The sequence below is a fragment of the Drosophila sechellia genome, chromosome X, assembly GCF_004382195.2.
Source record: "Drosophila sechellia strain sech25 chromosome X, ASM438219v1, whole genome shotgun sequence".
NCBI lineage: Eukaryota > Metazoa > Arthropoda > Insecta > Diptera > Drosophilidae > Drosophila > Drosophila sechellia.
In genome coordinates this window covers 17824383-17845922 of record NC_045954.1, presented here as the reverse complement: position 1 = coordinate 17845922, position 21540 = coordinate 17824383, and the positions used below count along the sequence as shown (strand labels likewise).

Sequence of the window (21540 nt, the reverse complement as noted above, 5' to 3'; positions counted from 1 at the left end):
ACCGGAAGAGTTTATTTGTGTTTTGGGGAGTTTCTCGATTCCCGCGATTCTGCGAAATATCATGAGACACTCGCAAAACCAACACCGATAAACTAGCATTCTCATTTGCGAGTAGGTGTGTGCGACTGTGCCCCTCTCGCTCCCACCGCCTCTAGCTGGCTTTGTCTAACCGCCAACGCTTTCGAGACGGGCCAACATTCCAATCCGATCGGTTCGAATCGGGTCTAACCTTCAGTCAACTTGTCGCTCGAACCAAATATTGTCGCACAGCAGAGAGTCAGAATCTCGCAGGGGCGTCGAATTGGAAATACCCTTCAGTGAGTAGTAGTTGGCTGCTCCCACATGCAAGGATCCATATATTAAGCTATACTTTAGTGTTTGAATATACTTACATACATTCTTATATATTTTGCAACTTCAAAGATTTAATGGTTTTCTTTAAACCTCGAGCAAGTTACAAATAAATTCCAATAAACGTATTACCAATCTTATATTTATTCATTATAAATTATTAAATTCCGTAGATCGAAATGAAACTGTTCTCAAAGCGGCCTGTCCGACTCCGAAGCTAGGGTATTGCTTCTCTTCGGATTCCGATTCAGATTCGGACTGAGTTCGATTTCGATTGTTCGGACTGACTTGCGCTTGGCGCTCTCTCGTGCTCTCCGAAGTCGGACTTGAATGAATGGCCAGCAGATGGACCGACCGCAAAATGGAAAATGCCGATCGTTGCGGCAGTGAGGGTAGATGGGAGGGGGGTGGTGGGTAAGGGAGTGGTGGGGCCAAGAGGGAGCGGCGATCGCCAATTTCAGCTAAAGCTATAGCTAAAGCCAAAAGCCAAAGCAGCAGCAACAACAACCGAACAGCGAATAACAAACGGCAAAAGCAAAGCCAAGCAGGTAGATCAGTTGTGAATCTGGCAACAAACCATTTGGCTGGGGCCGCTGCTCCAAAATAACAAAAACAACGCGATACGATCCGATCCGATCCGATTCGATTCGATCCTCTCTTCGGCTCCAAATGTCCGCGTGTGAGTTTGAGTGTGTGTTTGTGTGTGTGAGTGCCCATCACTTGCACTGTGTTGTTGTTGTGCTTTTGCCGCGTTCCTGCTAATAAATATAACAATATATCCCCATAATATACCCACATAAATCTGGCCAAAAAGTGTGTTCAAAATCACCCTTTCAGCCATATAATTGCCTGTAGCCTATGATTTTGGCCCTTTGTCACGTGATGACATTGCAAGGATATCAATTTCCCACTGAAAAGAGCGAAAAGCGCGTGTTTTTACTGCCTTATAGCGGCCCGTATGACGCCCTATTGGCCTTTTTAGAAACATCTGTTGGCCAATGTGTGTGTATGTTGGCTAATTGGCCAATACCTCGGCCCCTCAACCACCACACGTTTGTCCACAACTCTCAAACTCTTGACTTGTTTGTTTTTCTTTTTTGTTAACTGATCGATAATATGCGATCTGCTGATGACCAGTGTTAAGTGATCAAAAAACTGGATAACTTTGAAAAGTTTTCTTCGAAATAAGTGTAAATGTAAACTTATTATATAAATATAACATATGAATCCAATGTTAAATCTCGAAAACATCCCCTTTTCAACAGAGGGCGCCTGTGTATCATACTCATCGCGGGCTAAGATCTAACTAGAACAGATCCGTATAAGTGCGGCTACGTGAAACGGTTTATAAGGTGCATATATAGTCAGTGTACGTGGGTAGTTTGCCATTAGCTGCACAAATCCGAACGAATTAAATTCTAGTGGATTCTAGTGGAATGGAATTGAGTTTAACGCACATCGATGACGCTGAATCAGTTAGCCCTGTTTTTCGTTGTTACTGTTATTGCTTTCGTTACGATCGCCCCAATAAGTTTTGCATATGCTTGCTGATCACAGTGGAACCCAGGAATAAAGTCCTAGCTTCAATTTCTGAAGAGACTTCCATCTCTAATGAATAGGTATACCATTAGGATACATCTAGCGGGCTTTATTGATAGGTCCACAGCTCTATAGATTCATGATTGATTTGATCCAACAAACTAGCCAATAAATACATTTTTATTAGTTCGTTAATCACTTCATTCAGCAAACTATTCGTTTTACTCAATGAAATCGAATCGAGTTCGTTCATTCAAGGCGAGGATCGCGTTAGGAATGTTGCACTGTGGTTACAGGTACGACAAACCGACAAGTTCCACTTTTTGTATGCCACACAACAAATACCTACAGTCAACCCCAGACAGATCACGGTTCTATAACGTATATATATATATATATATAATGTATGGCAGATAATCGCTTTGTGTGGGTCGAAGAAAAAAAGAAAACAGCATCAAGAATGAGTTAAGTAAAGTCGCGCAAATAACTCGATCGTTTCGTCATTTTGAGCAGATCTCAATATTTGATATATGTCCAAATACACAGACATGACTATATCCATATGTAAAATGTACATACGCAAATCGATTCGAAGATCTACACTGGGGAAAAAGAGTATAAACAAGCTTATTCGGTTATTTCAACTCTTCTGATTAAGCTCTTGAAAATAATTTTGTAAGCACTACTTATAGTTGTTTAATTAGAGAAAGTTAATCTATTAAATTAACAATATACAATTTTTTTTAATATTGAACCGAAAGTATTTTTCCCTGTGCACATATACATAGACGGATCGCCTTGACGTCGAACATCGTAAAATCCTCCGATTTTGTAAATTTGTTGACACCAAACCCCGTTTGTGTGTCAACAGTAATATTGTGTTTAAGTCTGTATGTTTCTGTTTTAGTTTCTATGTTTTTTTTTGTTTCGAGAACGCTTGAGTTTCATTAACAGGCGGGGGCGGGTCGCCCGGCGAAGGCGTTCCAAATGATTTGGATTTGACTTTGGCTTTGGCCAAAAACGAAAATTAAAACTCATTTTGACCAAATGCGTTCGAAACTATGCGGCAAAACTGCGAGTGGGCCGCTCCGTCAGTTCAAAGTTGTTCGAAGGCAGCAATTATCCAAATGATCGAACGATGCCAAAGATCGGAGAAGTGGAGAACACAAAATCCGAGTCAAGGGGACGACAACAATATAATTGATCCTTTGATTTAGCATGGAAATGGGGATTTTTTTGTAGATTTCCAATCATTAAATTTCCTTAATAGGCAAACGAAACTCAGCCGCAATCATTGCTACTATAAGAATTATTCACGAGCAAATAAAAATCCCAGGTTCAATGGTAAATTATTTAACACCTTTTTATCGGTTGAATTGCACAATTGATGGGGTGATCGATCTGTTAAATAGACGTTTCAAAAATAAAGCTCTGCAGGCGGCACAATCTATCCAAATTAAAATGAATTCAAACCATAATTAAATCGATTTAAACTTTTACTAAAGCAGAGTTGAAATGTGAAGTGAATTCAGGCAACTGGGAATATTTGTGAAGGACGCAAATTAAAATTATACTTTATGAATCTATAAATAAATAGTATGAATTCACTTTGCTATTGCATTAAATGCACTATTGAGTGGCTCCATCTCGCGGAATTTTTTGTGAACGCCCCTTGAAAAAAGTATTAATTCATGAAGCATACTTTTCAGCGCGCATTGAAACGGTAATATGGCTTGAAACTCAGCTAAGCTGAGACGGCAACCAGTGAATCTAAAACTCAAAAGCTAAAACGTATTGTTTAAAAAGTTCTAGTGGAAATGCTAATTAAAACTGATAAAATTATTATAATTGGATAAATAAATTTAAAATCTGTTTATGTGAAAATGTGATTAAATATTTAACAAAAACCCAATTTTCTTATTTCAAAAAGAAAGCGAGAAAAGGCTAAGGTTACAATCAGCAAAGTTAAAGAACTGTAAGAAAAAAGTAATCGTAGTACATTCGACTCTATATTTATGAGACAAATCTGACAAATCTGCAGCGGCTATGGCTTTAAGCAAGACCATCAAATCAAAAGCTGGCGCCAAAGACGAACAAAACGAACTGGTGAGTGCTAGACGGAGACCATTTAAACCACCCACTGCCCCCTAACCCATCGCAGTTACTTACAATACCATTGCCTACAGTTGTGGTCAAAAAAATAGTGGTATCTGCGTACTTTTGCCAAAGAAGAGAACCATCTTTCTTAGGAATTACTAAGCACCAGAAAAAACGATTTATTAAATCTCTTTTAATCTCTTTTACATTTCTGTGTTAATAAGATCTATATGTTGTATTGTTATATATATGATATATATGAAAACATAATACATTTGTAATATTTAAAAAATATATCTTAAAAACAGAAAGAAATTACACTTAAATATGTGCAAGCGCTCATTTCTAATCCGAAAATATAATAAACTCAGACATATCTTTCTCACAGCATAAATTAATACACCTTTTTCGAGATATATCGTTATTTCCGTCATTAAGTGTTTATAGTACCACATAGCCCTATTATTTTGACCGCAGCTGTATTCCCCTGTTGGCTGGATAGTGTACTCACATTCGGGCCACGTTAATCGCGTAAGGTGGCTCAGGTAAAGCTCTCGACGAGCGGGCAAAAACAATGAATGGCTGCCAGCGTCGACGTCGGCAGAGGCAAAAATACAACGAACAAAAAATAATAAAGTTTTTCAGCTCAGGTGTAACAAACTAACGGTGCAGTTACCGACGGCCAGCAGTCGCAGACGCGCCATCGAACACGCCGCTCGCGATCGCGCGCTCATTCGGATTTCCATTTTCCATTTTCCCTTTTCCAGCTGCTCAGCAGCTTATTTGGGTTTTCGGCACGATCGTTTTCCGTTTCGGTTTCAATTTCCATTTCGTTGGCGCTTCATTTAACACAACCGCTTAAATTGAAAACCCCTCGAATGGAATTGATCTAAATTTAATTGCGATTTGTTTTGTTTGTTGATTGTCGCGTTGCACTTGATTTTTTATTTTGTATTTTTTTTACTTGGTTTTATTGTTCGTGCGGTTTTTTGCGCTAATTGCCTGAATGGTGAAGGCAAAGTGCAAAGTGTGACAGTGCAAGAGATAAAAATAGCCAGCGATCGCAAAGGAGAGAGAGTGAGAGGGGTAGAGAAGGGTGAGCGGGAGGCAAGTACACTGGGCAAAAAATGTGCGTCCAAGAACTTGTTCTTGGATCGTGATAGCAGGCATTCGAAAGGTATGTGGCTGAATATTTGCATAGATATCCACAGAAAATGTAAGGTGCATTTCGATATTTGAAAGTTCTCGCGGTCTACACTCAACAAAATACTTGCATTCGCATTTTTCAGTAAGATGTATAAATTAAGGATTCTCATTGATTCTGTAGTTGTAGTACAGACATTTTACCAGTGCGCTTCGTCACTATGCAGATTTATTTTCCCAGTAATATTGATGCTGTGCATACTTATGTACATCTAAATGTATGCAAATATTATACATGCAATTTTGATCTTGATACAACAGTAAGGCAGTGAGAATTGGAAAATATTTAAGTAAACAGCAGTAGAAGCGTGGAATTTGAAGACCATAGCAAATAATGAATACCAGCTTGGGGCGAAAAGCCGCCAACAATTAAGAAAACTGGGCCAGCAAATAGATTTAGCTCAACAACTTATCTGCATATGCGTGGAATTTCTTGCGATGAGCATTGTTATACAATATACATACATACATATATGTTTTTTGTGCTGTGCAGAATTGTAGAATTGGATATATATTTTTATGCGACCCATTCCCGTTGCCAGATCTCGTGGCCCAAGTGGCGTATACGTGCAAAAAATTAATCATTAACTCGGGCTTTTTGCCTTTTTGCTTTTTTGCACTCACTCTTCGTCGTTCGTTTCGTGTGTTTTGCGCTTCGTTTTGCTGCTCTATTCGTTGTCGTGACATTTGTTGTTGTTGTTGTTCGGCTGCATATTTGCCAAACAACAAACAATTTAGTTTGTACTTCTATTTTGTTGCCATTTTGTTGATCTTTGCGTGTTGCATCACACAACCCACATGGCCCATCGCGCATACGCAATGTTGGCCCAGCGAATTAGTTCTACTATTGGCGCAATATTGCCAGTTTGTCAAACTTAAGTCCAGACCCCCCCTACCCACATCAGCATCGCAAACACCGCCCCTCCCCCCCCCCCCCCACCTTGGCAGCGGGCCACGGAAATATTTTCCCACCATTAAGAGGCCCCCAAAGTCCGAGAGATCTGGCAATATAACAACAAGGCCTGAGAAACACTCACATATAGCAACAAATCAAAGCCTGCACACAAAGTGTTGGACACAACACTGCGAGAAAAGGGATGGCACACTTGAATATTTTTATTCAATTCATAGTATCCACTCTGAGCTTAGTACTTTATTCCGTTATAAGGAGTTGCCATTTTTTGAAGTTATGTAATCAGTATACTTTCCTATTACATCCATATTTATACCAGAAAATATTTATTTTTTTTTTTTAAGAAATATCCTCTTAATTACAAATATATTATATTTTCAATCAGACAAATCTGACAGGAACAATAATAATTTGAATAGCATTGCCCAAATTTTTTCCAGTGCATTGGAGCTTCAAAGGGGGTGGAATGAAGTGTGGGCTGCGGGCGGTGGTTTTCACTAGCACCCACAACTAATGCAGTTGTTGTTGTTATATCAGTTTGCTATTATTATTATTGTGGCTGTTGTTGTTGTTATTGTTGTTGTCGCCTGTTAGTTGCCAGTTATGTGTGGCTGCCTTTTTGAAAAAGAGTTTTGTTGCCTGTTTGTTTATTGTTGTTTTTATACGTGCGCTCAACTTGTTTGTCCGTTGTGGTTGTTGTGGGTGAACTATTTAAGATTTTTTTCCGCTCTTCTAAAGAGGAAAACCTCTTTTTGGCCTGTGTGTTGCGTTTTTTGGACTGCAGCCACAATTCAATGTCTTTGTATGGCCAAAAGGCGTGAATTAAATGCAACTACAACATGCCGGTGGGAAAAGGGGACCTCGGTTGGGCAGTAGGGGCAGTTTGGGGGATTGGCTGGGACTAGTTGTTTTGGATACCTATTCGTCGTTGGTTGACCAGTGCGTGACTTGTGGGCTCGGCTACAACATTGTTGTTGCTGCTCAGATCGCACAGCTCCAAAGCCTTCATATATGAAGTTGCTGTCGCAGCACACGAAAAAAAATAAGGAACTGGATTACCACACGAAAAACATGTCATTCATATCAGAATTCTTTTTTAGAAACCAAAAAAAAAGGCATCAATGTGAGCCTAACTTCTTAAGCAATGCTTTTCATTGACGCTTGGTCACACAGCCTGAGCAGTGTGACCCTGCTACCCAGCCTAGAACGAATTGCAAGACAAGTTTTATGTATTCAAAGGACTGTTCATCTGAAAGCTCGATTTCTTGCAGTGCTTTGCTGCTGTTGCTTTTGGGTCAAGTAAAAGGCATTGCGATTGCATTAGGAATTGTCAAAGTTTGCCTATGCTGCGACTCCAAACTCCAGCTCCCCCGAAATCAAGCGAGATTTTTCAATTGGTGACTCATGGTTGGGCGTGACTACACCCCATCCACCAGAGGCCCCCCTTCGATTTTGGCACAAGTAAGCCTGTCACAAAAGAGGAGGCATCGGCTTTGGCATCGCCTTAAGCGGCACACAGACAATCCGAAGTCAGAAGCTTCTCAGCCATAATTTAACGTTTTTTTTTATTTGCGATGGCTTCCATTGATTCCCTTTTACAAAGCAACAAATCGATTTGACCGGAAGCAATTACAAAAATGGCCAAATTGCAGTCACAATTAAGTGTGTGTTGTTGTGCTGGCCTGACGTCATCGGCAGATCGCTAAAAACTAAAACCGAAAATAGCAAATCAGCCAGTCGACAACCCGGTCAAGATTTATTGTCCGTTTGCCTAATTATCGATTCAAGAATCGTTTTCCCGCACCAACGAGCTTGTGGATGTATGAACGTAGATATATCGCGTCTGAGGAACATCCGTAGGAAGCAGAATCTCAAGTTGGGCAGATAGTTCACGAAAACGATGGTCAACATAAAGTTCGAATTGCTAGAACAGTTAGTATTTCTTGTTGGTATTGGAAAACTACAGTTCAGATCGCTAAAGATTTGTGTCAGATCAAATAAATCTCACAGCAAACTAATAGAAAGCCAGTTTAGTGATGTTATATTGTTGTGTATTAAAATTGCATACTTAGAAAATTCCAATGAAATGTAAGCTACTCAAATAATTTATCCACCTAATTATAGATTCAAGTTCTAGATGTATTTCGCAAACCCTTTACCAACTTTCTGTGTAAATCCAGTCAGATATCTTCGTGTATAACCAAATATTACCCAAATACAGCAACTGCAGTCAGAGGGCAACATTTTCACAGGCCACAGGGTCTGGTTTTTTTTTTTTTTTGTTTTTTTTGTTTTGCCATCGCCGTGGGTCTGTTGATCTGACCTTTGGCCGCTCTTTGGGTCCAGCTAATTCAAAGTGGGCCCAAAAGTTTGTTTTGCGTCCGAATTTCCACTTTTATTTTCCATTTCATCGCCTTGAACTGTGCACGCTGCCCTTTTGGCTTTCTGCCTATATTTTCTTTTGCTGGTTAACGAAAAAAAATATATATATATCTTCGTTACCAAAACAGATATAGTGGCTCAAATGCCGGACCCAAATCCATTTATGGCCCTTGGATGGGGCTTAATGAGCTAGTAGAACCGTTCTAGGCTTAACGCTTGAGGAATTTAACGCCCACTGAAACGGCGGGAGGCGTATCATCCATGGTTATCTCTAGAACGAATATGGGTACATAATATAAAAAAAATTTAGTGGAAAATATACAACACAAACACCAATGCTGTAAATGCCCTGAAATGAAATTTGTGAAATGCGAGCTTGTTGGCAACATACATACGCTTTTTCTGGGTGTTTTTGAGCCGTATTTTTGCTAGACATTAAAGTTAGAAGTTGCTGTATTGGTCCACTTGTCACCTTAGTTGATCCAAATATATGGATTTAGTTATCCTGCTCTTTATCTCTCTTTCTCCGCTCGTTGGCTTAATTCTCTTTCGATCCGATTTGGTATGGTTTTGCTTGGCTTAGAATCCGGACTAAATCTTCGCAAGCTGGAGCCGTGAATCGCGCTCTGCGATGTGGTGCGAGCTCTGGACTTGCCGCCGAGCAATACCACAAACTGGAGCTGGAAGTGCGACTGCAACTGGAAGCGGAAGCCGAACGGGATCGGGAACGGGAAAGGGAACGGAAACGGAAAGTTGGCGGGAACAGTGGGGCGAGCAGATGTAGTCGGCAGTTAGAGCACAGCCACCGTTGCAACCGCCAGCGCCAGATGATCGAATGGTGGTGATCCTCCTACTGTCGCCATGCACTTGCAGCCGCAGCAGCAGCAGCAGCCACGCCCACGACCACGCCCATGATCCCGGCCACGCACCATCCAAGCACCACCACCAGTACCACCAATACCACCAACACAACCAACACAGCCAGCACCATCAACCACCAGAACAACCACCATCGGTGGCTAGAAGTGGAGATTCCCGCAGCAGCAATGAGTCTTCATCGGCATCCACGGGCGACACAGCCATTCCGGCTGGATATCTGCAGTTGCACCACCAGAAACAGAATCAAAATCAAAAACCGAAGGATCCACAGAATCGGCAACATTCGGAGAATTATCCCCACCAACCTAGTCATAGTTGTAGCACCGCCACAACCACAGCACCACTGTCCTTTTTTGGCCACGGATGTTGGATGCCCCTGCAACCAGCGAACGCCGTGCCGAAGCCACCGCGATCCCATGGCCTCCAGTGGTCATCGAGCGCCTATCCTGCCTCACATGCCACCAGCCACCAACCGTTCATCTTCCGCGTACAATCGTCACTGCCCAACGGGAGCTTTACTAACGCCACCACCACCACAACCACAACCACTGACTACGTGCGTCACGTGACCCGCGTTAACTTCTACGACATTGATACTTCGCAGGTCGAATTCGAACCCAAAGACGACGAGGAAAGCAACGAGGTCACGGCAAGCAATTGCGATACAGAAGCTATTACCAAAGAAGGTGAGTTCAACTAGTTCATACGTGGGTAGGGTACTACATTAGCGGAAGTTAAACACTATCTTCACAGCAATTCATTTGATTTGATAGTGGACTAACTTAGGTGATACCTTCTGTGCAATAAATTCTGTCAGAAGTCTTAATCTAATAATTATCTAAAAAAAAAAGTAAATAATAATCTGATATTAGCTAGCTAAGATAGCTAACTAGATAGGGTAAAAGCTTAAGCTATCTAACTAAAGTTATCAATGCAATGAGTTCAATTTAAAGAGACTCAAAGAGTTAAGTAGTAAGCTGAGGTTAAACCTAATCTTAGATTATGCATTCTTAGTTATTTAATAAGGTGAATTTCCGTCCAACAATCTAGATAAGTGAGTTAAAATCGACAGGTAACACGAAATGACAGTTGGATCAATATGAACATAAGCAATCGCTTAACTATCACATCACTGCGATCTCCAGCGACGAAGTGGGTACGACAGTTCATGTCAAGACAGTGATCAATCGAAACGTTCTGAACTCGATAGCCCGGGCAGATCGTGGGTGAGCCAATCAAGTGACATCATCACCATTGGCATGTCCAAGCCTTCGAGCATCAGCCAACAAATTGCCACCAGCGTGAGATCACAGGTAGTGAGCGGAACAGCTGAGATATGGATGGATCGATGGCGGTGGTTTGACATAGTCACTGGATTACTCACTTGATTATCGATTGCGGGCTGGTTGTGCAATAGTGGTAGCTATAATGCACCGTAGAGTAGAATTGGTGCTTAATTTGGCAAAGCAAATGTGCCTTGGTTTTGGTGGCAAGCAACTGACCTCTCGCACATTAAGTATACGACCCGTTGGCCGTCGAGGAAGATGAGAAACGAAAGCGAAAGCTATGAATGTGATTCCGATCCATTTCCATATTCATAATTCCATAATTCAGCTGCTAATCCCAAATTCCTTTCGCTCCCTGCTGTTATTTTGTTTTTTTCTTTTTTTTTCAATTATATATCCCACCCGCGGAAATCATAGAAACTTTTGATTTAATTATGTGATTAACATAACACAAAGGCGCCACAGCCAGCAGTAGCTTGCAACCAACAACTGGCAAGTTGCAACTGCAACAATAAGTCGATTACTTGCGGCAATCTGAAAAATGTATGCACAACAACCGTAAGAAACGTGTAAAAATTAGAAATAACAAGCGGCTAACAACAAAATGCAAATGCATGGAAGACTGCCAACTGAATTGCTGGAAAAAAAATGATCCAAGAAAAAGGCAATGTGGCTGCAGCGGCAAAAGATTTCCCACGTTAGCGAATCATTAAAAATCAACTCGCGAGCCAGCTTGACAAGACATATGCAAAAATGGGAGGAAAAGCGCTGGAAAAATTACAATAATTGGTGCACCACCTAGCGACACCACCTTCCACCTACCAGCACACTCCGCCCCATTTCACCCACCTGCCACATGCCACTTGCCACTTGCCGCCAGCCTGCTACTTTGGTTTCCATTTTATTTGTATTGCAAAGGAAGTGGCTCCTTAACTGCGACAAGAAAGGGAAAATGTTAGCTTTCAGTTAGAAAGTCACATAATGGTACAAATCTATTTGTGTATATATGTATCATATAGATATATATATCACATATATCATTCTACTTATATTCATTTCTTATCTTTGCCCATAAGTCTTTGGTTCTAATTAAACATTAACATTAGCGTAATTAACAGGTTAAGTTAGCCATTATGTATAAACCAATTCTTAACATGGTTTTCATTTTAGGTATTTCTTAATAGATAATATATAATTAACAATATGTATAGTTAAATATAGTTAAGGAATTGCTTAGCAATAATATCAATATCTTATGATGCACTTATGCTACATTTTTTATCTGTGAATTCTGTTGCTACCCCCCGTTTTTTTTCTGTGTGTGTCTTGTGACAAATGCTCAGTGGGTGGTCTATAAAATGGAAAATGCGATTGGGAAGGGGATAAATCGGATTTAGGATAGGTTGACAGGCCATGATCGGGACCGACAGTGGGACCGACAGTGGGACCGACAGTGGGATCGACAACGGGATCGACAGTGGAAGCGACAGTGGGACCTACAGTGGGACCGACAGTGGGACCGACAGTGGGACCGACAGTGGGACCGACAGTGGGACCGACAGTGGGACCGACAGTGGGACCGCCATCGGTCTGTCCCGCCGACTGTCCCACTGTACAAGTGCGGATCGCAGCCAGAGATGTAATGCAATATCTGGGTGCTGTGGAAAGACCTGCAGACAGATCGGTGGTGGAAATGCGAGGAAATCGGTGGAAATCGTTGGAAATCGCTTGTAACTGAGGCTTGTTAAGTGGGCGTGGCGAAGTAGCATAAATTCACATTAGCGTCAAAAGCCCAAGCGCAATCGATTGAAGCGAATCGGTTTTATGGTTCGGTATATTTTTTGCGATTTTTTTTTGTTTTTTTTTTTATTTTTGGTTTTGAATCCGATCGAAACAATGGCAAACGAAACCGAGAATGCAATTGCACCCGATATCCAACCTGCTGAAAAGCCCCTTTTGTTTTGCCCCTTTTTCCCCCCACCCGCAGCATTTTCCTGGCCACATTTTCCAACGATTTTCCTCTTCTCGTCTTGTGCCGTTTGTTTGCTTAATTGTGCTTGTTGTTGTCGATGGTGTTGTTATTGTTGCTGTTGCTATTTATGAAGTGGTTGACTGCCCTGAAGGAAGGGAAAAATGGGCGGCGGGATCGGAGGGGCGCGGTGGCAAAAGCTGAACCAGCAGCAGTTGCAACAATGCGGATATGTATATATAGTGTGCTCAAATGATAAAGATAAACAGTCTGGTCAGGCAGATACATATACATATATACATATAGACGAACAATGGGCAAAGGCCTTGGAACAGTGACAACTCCTACGTAAGGAACGATTTTCAAGCTTTGAGATGTCAATCAAAACTCAATTAAGCAACTGAGTTAAGTAGATAAAGTAGTGCATGCGAATAAAGTGGAAGTATCTTAACTTTAGTCTAACAATATTATATCATCTTTAAGCTGACCAATTTTCAATTAAGTATCTGGTAAAAATAGTTGCAAATAAAAAAAAGGCGTCGAAAATTTAGTGTACACAAAACCTAAAGTCAGCTTATGTTTAAACATTTGCATTCGAATAGTATCACTTACTCTTTAAGTTGTCAAATCTTAATCAGTAACCCAAAGGGTTACGTACTTCTATAGGCAGTGCGGACTGTAGTTCAATCGACTGCCCAGCGGACTGCAATTGCGGTCTCGAATTCGAAACAAGTCGCGGACTTAGATTCAGATTCAGACAGACGCCAGACAACGCGACGTCTCGTTTCGGTTTCTGCCGCCGCTGCTGGCGCTGCAAATGCAGATAGATTATATAAGTGCGACCTTTAATGGTCCAGCGATCTCAATGCAGCCGAGATCCAGATGGGGCGCAGGGGGGGATGGTGTTTGTGGTGGAAAATGGCCAGAGATGGAGCCCAGGCACTGCTCCGCTTTGCATCCCCGAGATGAAGGAAGCAAAAAGCAGCAGCAGCGGGAAAAACTCGCGGATGTCCGTGCTTTGAGCTCTGGGTTCCCAAATCCCAGATTTCTGGTCTATAGTCTTTGGTACATGTACATAGATCAACGAGCGAGTGGTACCTATGCTACTTACAAATAATATAATAATACTTTACCTAAAAATGAATATTTTAGTTATTTAGGTAACTTTTAATCGTATATCTGTACCATTTAACTTTTAATTTAAAAAATAACGCATAGGTATTTTTAAATTTGAAAGACTTTTGACCATGTCTGTATATGCTATTTTATTTTTCATCTTGAGTTTCGAAAACCATGTGAAACAAATGCAATATTGTAGGATTTTTTTAAACTAGTTTAATGATCCGTCTTTTCATTTCCCCCCCTCTTCAACACAATTAAAGCTGCAATGTAGTAGGTTTTTTTGCGTTTAAAAATGAAAACGTGCCAGGTTAAGTTTAGCCTTTTTTCTAAAATGCAAAAAGAAAAAAACGGACAGCACTAGGCTCAAAGTACAGTTAGCCGAGAGACCAACTTGGTCTGGATTACGTAATTCGGCGAGCAGCTCGAATGCGCTGGAGCGCTTCACGCCCCTCCAACTTTCCGGCTTCTTTTGTTAGAAGCGACGGAGTAGATCTCAAAATGGGCATTATCCACATGTAAATGAGGCATCTTGGGCAGTTGGCTCTGTTGCAATTGATGCCAAAAAAAAATCAACAGCAGATTGCCGCACGAGAGCCATTGGGCAACATCTGGTCCTGTCTGCAAATCTGCAGTTGGCTGCACCAAAAGCTCGGCTGGGAAGAGCTTTAATTTTGGCCTAAACCCAAGCTTCAAATGGCCAATCAATCCGAGCCAGTTTGGATAGCCGCCTTTTGGGATGCAGCCCAAAATCGATTCAAAGCTTTAGATAGTGTGCATAAAACTCATTGAAACTAAACTAAGAACTTAAAGTTATAAATAATTATTGATAATTACAATATATATTTACATAATATGTCTTTTATTCATATAGCATTTCAATAAATTAGTATGAATAATTTATTAACGTATTGAATCTGATAAGAAGCTTTCCTCGTAAACCCCATTTTACAGAGGAGTGGATAACGAAGCGCAAGACAGAACTCACAACTACCAGACAGATCGAGACGAGGGTGAAGCGACAGGTGAAGCTGCAGGATGGCAAAGTGATCGAGGATTCGGGGCCGATTGTCTCCACCAACACCACCGAGGACACCGACAAACAGGAAACGGAAACCACTGAGGTGGGTGTTCAGTGATGCGATTGCATTGTCATAATGAATGCCTTGAATTTCTAAGGGATATATTTTCATGTGCTTACCATTGAATCCCCATTTTCCGCTTCCCTTCATTTCCACCTCAGAAACGCGACCTTGACCTGCCGGATGACCTTGACGGCAATGCCCAGCTGATCGACGTGGCCGCCTTGCAGGCGGGCGCCATAAATGAGACGCAGTTGGCCCAAATCCAAGAGGTCTTCGGGCCGGCCGATGGAGCCGGAAAGCTGGTCAAGCGCATGGTTCCGCGTCCGGTGGACGGGCTGGTGCGTCAGACGGACGACAAGAGGGTCATATCGCACGAGGAGATCAAGGACTACCACGAAACGGAGGACGTACAGCATCACGGCGACTTTACAGATCAGGTGGGTACTTATGATCCAATCGTTGTGGGTTTCAATTCATGTTTATGAATGAACGATGTTTGAAACGTACATACATATACTTTTAAGTAGTCCCCCCTTCTGTATTCCATTGACTCATTACAAGTTAGCCTTATTTTCCAATTTACCAAGAGATCCATCAAGAAAAAGAGATTCTCGGTAAAACGGTTTTAAAGCGAAGCATTTGGCGGGAAAGGGCTCCAATTTTCTTATTAGAAGGGGCCCGATGGGCTCAACCTCCACTCGGTCGTGGAACTAGCGCCCACTCCCGACCTCCGACCCCCCACAGTGAAGTGCTATTCATCTTGGGCCTAAGCTTCGGCATCGGCCTCTCCATATTTTCATCTCCATCACGAGTGGCGCTCTGCACCACTCGCCGCTTAGCACCACTCGCCGCTCTGCACGACTCGCCGCTCCGAACAAGAAGAAGATCGCCCCAAGACCGGTTGGGTTAAACGAAAACAGGAGCGGTTCAGGCCAAGATCAGTAGCCAGGTGCCAGATCAGCCATTAAATGTGCAATCTGTTGGATTAAATTGTGACAGTTTTGAACTTGGATTGAAAAACAGTTAGTCATTTCACTGAGTTATTTCGAAAGTACCAGTTATAAATTTATTTATCTTTAGCCAAGCTTAATTTGTTTATTAAAACCTTTTAATCTACATTTCTCCGAGTGTTGCTTGCCTTGTAATCGGAGACAGGACTGTGGACACGCCGAACCGAAAATTGGCGTAAATAACTAAAAATCAATTCGGCGTGAAAAGGAACAATGCACTGTGGTTTTTTATGCGTTTTTTTTGGCAGAAATTCGAAATGATGACCTATCTTCACCAAATTTGGTTTGTGTTACTCTTTTCTTCCCCCAAGATGATTCACAAAGTTTCAAGTGATTTGGTCAGCTTTCATATATCTGCCTTATAAACGATCTGGCCGATATGCCATAAAAATATTTACCTTACCAAAAAAAAAAAATTTGGTATCAATATTTAATTATATTATATTAGCATCATATTTAGCATCAAGAATATCTGAATTAAAATCATTCACATTCATTAAATGCGTTGACTTTGCTCCGCAAATCGGGCAACATTGGCAAGAGTTACATCCTGTTAATATGTTTAAGACTTTACCGTCTATTAGTGTCATTTGACCGACATATTTTACAAATATTTTAATGTTGTTTATTTTATGCAAATATATGTGCAGATTACAAATCTGGGTATCCAAGTTTTCTTTTTCTGCTAATATAAGCTCTCGAGTTTTCTTAATAAATTCAATTTTTAAAGGACAACAAAACCGTATAGATTGTGGCGATCTGTTGATCCAAATTATTTTTTTTTCATTGTCTACTAATTTTGATGGCACTAGCCTTTTCATAAACTAGTTTTGGACGACCAACTTTGTTTGGAGTTTTCCAATCAGCGATTATACTAATACTAGATGCCAGCCATTTGAAGTGTTTTTTCTTCAACCTCCAACGATCTATTGCAACCTGGCAAATATTTCCTTATGTACCTAATCAAAGGACTTAACTTTTTTATTTATCAATGAAATACAACATTCATTTAAATTATTCTGACCAATTTTTTTAAATATATGCTGTCTAACTGCATCCTCAGAGCGACTATTGTTGCTCCAAATGTCAAGCAGCTCTGCATGCCCAAACAAGTATTCATCTACAAAAACGTAATTTTTTCAAAAAGGAACAAAAAGGTGCATATGAAACTAGTTGTATAATATTATACACATGTTAGTTAATAACTTGCCGTTAAAATTCTTTTGAAGTGGTTTGCCATACAAAAGTTATATTCCACGAAACACAGCTACATTTGTTAAGTTGACTGTAAAAAAGGTACATACAACTACATACAACTACACAAAAACATATAACATACACAAAAATTTTACTGAACTACAAATCTACATACCTGGCCTACTGTTTTCCATGACACCACCTTAAACTTTTTAATTCTCTGAGGAAATATTAACCACAAATGTTGCAAAATTATTTGCCGCCAATTTTGTCTTACGCATGCTATCGACAATCACCTGTCTTTGAGAGGTGGACAATAAGCCAGTGTTGCATAAAAAAATAAAAATCGACTTTGTTTTATCTAATTAGACTATCCTAAATATAAAGAAACTATAAATTTTTTTATTCCGTTAAAAAAATTTTTTGACTTTCTGCCAAAAAAAACACATAAAAAACCAGTGTGCAATGTAGCAGCACTGGATAGTTGGCTTTTTTTATTGTTGTACAGTGCACACCCAACGCCACGAACCAAGGAAAACAAAAGTTACCCATCATTATAAATTATTTAAATTGTTTCTGAAAAAATAATAATTTTAAATAGATAGACTGTTCTATGAAATTCCTCGAATTCTCAGATTGCAAGTTTTCACAAGTTAACTAACGCAGTAGCAATATTCACACTTGTGGGTCCTAACCGTGTTTTTCTCTTTTTTCACTTAGCTCTGTTGTTGCAGTTGTTTTTGTTGCTTCCAAGCTCATTCGAAAGTTATTGGTGTTGTTTTTGGAGCTGCATCCCGCTGTCGTCGCAGTCGCAGTTGCTGCCTCTGCCGGCGTCGCTGCCGCCGCAGAGCTCCTCTTTTTGCCTTTTGAATAACTCGATCAGTTGCCGTTGAGCGAGCGAATAGAGTACAACTCGCTTGGCTGTTCGCGTCGTCCCGTCTCGTTTTGCTTCGATGTACTGTTATTTCTTTTTGTTTGGTTGTCTGTTATTTATCTCCGCATTAAAGACAATCGGTGGAAAAGCACGTTAATCGTTAATCATCTGTCGGTATCGCCAATCTTTCCGGCTGTGCATTGTTGTTGGGTTTTTGTTTACAAAAACAAGCTACACTCTCTCCATTTGAAAATAGATGAGTGTTTTGAGTGTGTGTGCGTGTGTTTGTGCGGCTTAGTTTTTGTTTTAATTCAGTTGTTAATGCGTGGGTCGTCTTGGCCAAGTTAGTAGATGGTGCAACAAAGATTAGAGCATCGATAATTTTGTGAAGAAGTTGGTGGAAGAGCAGAGCAGAAGGAGAAACAAAAGAGTGAAGGAGGAGGAGCAACACAGCCCTAATTTGCATAATTATCAAGGTGCGATATGTTCCAATACCTAATGGTATAATTAAGACCCATAAGCATCCCGAAATTTCCTCCCCTAAAACAAATTTCCCATCGTGGTCTTCGGTACCCAAAAGACCAACATAAACCGGTAGTTGGCAATTAACCAAGCCAAAAAGGTAATGCCATTGAAGATGTGTTGGGGCTCTTGTTGTGGTCGTTATACGGACACTTACAAGGCATCAGAGCTGTCCGCTCAACCGCATCCCAAAGAGGCATTTTTGAAAAAATTTTAACTAAAATATAACCCCTGGGCTTGACAGTATAATTATAAATTACATTTGATCAGACCTAGTGTAATGGATGAGAAATAATCAGGTTCTTATTCTTATTATTGTGTTTCTAATTTATTAAACACAAGAAAACTTTTGGTGAATTCTTTGAGCTAAATAGTGGAGTTATAATATCTTATTATCTTAAAGTAAAATACATTGATTTGCATTTCATGATTGTGTTTTGACCATTGCCTTGCTTTAATTCCCAACTGATTCTATATTTGAACCTTAGAAACATGTGAACCTCTGAAAACTTTTACAAAGCTTAATTAAAATGTTATCAAGTGACCAACATTTCTGGTTGGTTACAAGCTATTTAACTTTTAGTCCAACCAACTAATGGCTAAAATGATGGTCAACACTGCGAGGCATACACACTGGGATGATCGAGCGAGACAGAGTCAGAGGCTGGCAGACAGAGAGAGGGCGATGGGAGTGCACACTCTCCCGAAGGCGAAACCTCGGAAACCTCTGACAAAAACCCAGAGCAGCTGGCTTTCGGCCCGGGGCAGACCTGTTCTGAGCCAGGTTTAATCAATAGCCAAAGAGCTACTGCTGCTGCCGTTGCTCCTGCTTGGCTTTCTTGGATTCTAGGCGTGTCTGCGGCAGGTCCATGAACCTAAGATACAGATATACACAAACAAACCAAACCAAACACCAACCGACCGGCCATATAGCCATCCAGCCAACCAAACCCCATTGCGAACAAATTGCGGAATCGGTGCGAGATATACACAAGTACACAGTACATAGCACATTAAATTCGACCATGCCACAACATTCAGAGAAGTTTTGTGGAAAGCGACCACAAAAAGTGTTTGGAATTTGAATTTAAATTTTGTATCTCTCGGTACGTGTGTACTTCTTTGTCTCAGCGGCAGTCTCAGCCGTCTCCATCTCCAGGTGTATCTATGTGACCACGTAGAGCTCTGTGTGAGTGGGTACTTGGCTGGTCGAAAACTCGTTTCGAGTCAGTCTAGGTGCCCCCACATGCTAAATCCAATCCAATCCAGCCCAAACAACTCTAATCAGCAAATGCCAATCAGCAGCAGCAGCAGCAGCAGCAGCCGGGCCGAGCAGAGGTTCAGGGGGCCTAAAGTTGGTCTAAAGTTGGGTTTAACTTGGTCCAAAGGGGGCACTAAAGGGGCTTAGACTTAACAATTCACGCAACGGAAACGATAAACCGACTTCGAGTCGGAGTTGGATTCCGAGGCCCACAGATCCCGAGCATAGAGCACGTATCTTTCCCTGCTTAGTTGCTAGCCACTATAAAACCCAAACTTCGAATTTGAATTCGACTTCAAATTCAACTCTCACACTAGATTACATTGGCACTTACTTACACTTAGCACTTACAATAGGGCAACCCATGGGTTGTGACCTCTAAAAACAACTATAACTCCTAACTTTCTGACTAACATACTTAACTCTTAAATGGTAATTTGGAAGGGTTCTATTGATTCAGTTTTGAAAACTTATAGCAAAGATTAAGTACCATTCTTAAGAACCTAAGTTGTATTCTTTTACATTGGTATAAACTGCTTTGAACTATTTTGTTCTTTGGGTTGTTATCTAATTAAAAGTTATATCGATCTAATAAAAAATTGAAAAAAATTGTACACTTGCTAATATTTATATTGTTAATATCTAATTGCACTGATAATAACTAAGGTCGAAGGCATTTGGTTTTTTTCTTGCGACCCACACAAACGACCTTTGATGCTATCTGTTGGTTTTGTGAAGAGCGAATTGCTCGGCTTATGTTGCTGTGTAGACATCATTATCATAGGCAGGCGCGTTGGCGTTGGCCGCACACTAACTGAATTACAATAATAATAATCGATCGAGAGCTCTGCTCCATTCCGCTCCGCTTCTGCTCAGTTTAGCCCAGCTCCGTGTGGTTCGGCTTGCCTCTCAGTTCGGAGAGGTTGAGCAACTCCCAAGGCAAACTGGTCTTGCTTGGTCTTGGTCGCTGGGTCCAAGCGATCCACTCCACCGTGTACACACGGGGAAAAAGGCTATAGTCATCCATGGATTCCTAAAAACCATACTATGAACTCAGAATATAGACTAAACTCTATCAGTTTGATACTTGCGAACCTTTGTAACAAAACGATCCAAAACATAGATCCCAAACCTAATTTTATTGTGAGTATAAGATACTTTCCCTCTTTCTTTCTATAATCTTAACTTCTAAATTTTGTAATATTGTGTAGTTTTTGGAATGCAGCCATCCCAATATTACCTAACTCTAATAAAAATATTATAATATAATTCCTAGAGTAGAGATCTTAAGATGTTTCATCTTTTCTGTAATCTTACTAATTATCCTATCTTATTACAATGCTTTCGCAACTTAGGTAAACTGTTTATACCAATATTAATAATAATAATACATTTCATTTATCCAATTAAATCAGTAATTTTTGTCTCTGTGTAGCCTGCTTCGATACCAATACCGAGCCAGATCCACCGCCTTTCCGCCCCCTTTGGTTTGGCTTTAACAAAATTTGCTCATTTCTCTTTTTTCCCATTGCGATTTTGCTTTGTTTTTCATTTATGTACATACATATTTTCTGCTGGCTTTTGCTTTTGGCCACTTGTCATGCCAGGCCAGGCAACTTGGCCAGCAAAATGTCCATTTGAATATGCTGGCCGCAACATGAATGCATGCATACGAAGTATCGGGGCCTTAAAGTACCAGTTCGAGTACGAGTACAAGTACGAGTGTAGGTATGGGTATGGGTATGGGTACTTACATAGCCTCCAGGCCCTCCTGCACCTGGAAAACCCTCTGTTTCCAACCGATTTTCGTTGGTATTCAAATTCGGCTTTGGGATTCGGCCAGGTGAAGGCAA

General features: G+C 40.8%; 1 protein-coding gene across 2 annotated transcripts in view; it reads left to right on the top strand.

The window, feature by feature from the left end:
- The first annotated feature begins 921 nt into the window (after positions 1-921).
- Positions 922-21540, top strand: part of LOC6618108 — a 28955-nt gene continuing 8336 nt past the window's right edge. The window contains exons 1-5 of one of the 2 annotated variants that reach the window (XM_032725756.1): positions 922-1030; positions 3821-3996; positions 9969-10050; positions 14693-14862; positions 14982-15260. In XM_032725756.1, the coding sequence (XP_032581647.1) occupies positions 3937-3996; positions 9969-10050; positions 14693-14862; positions 14982-15260 (591 nt within the window). In that variant the 5' untranslated portion in view covers positions 922-1030; positions 3821-3936. Of the gene's footprint in view, positions 1031-3820; positions 3997-9067; positions 10051-14692; positions 14863-14981; positions 15261-21540 lie in introns of those variants that run through there. The other variant, XM_032725755.1, reaches the window with a different exon arrangement.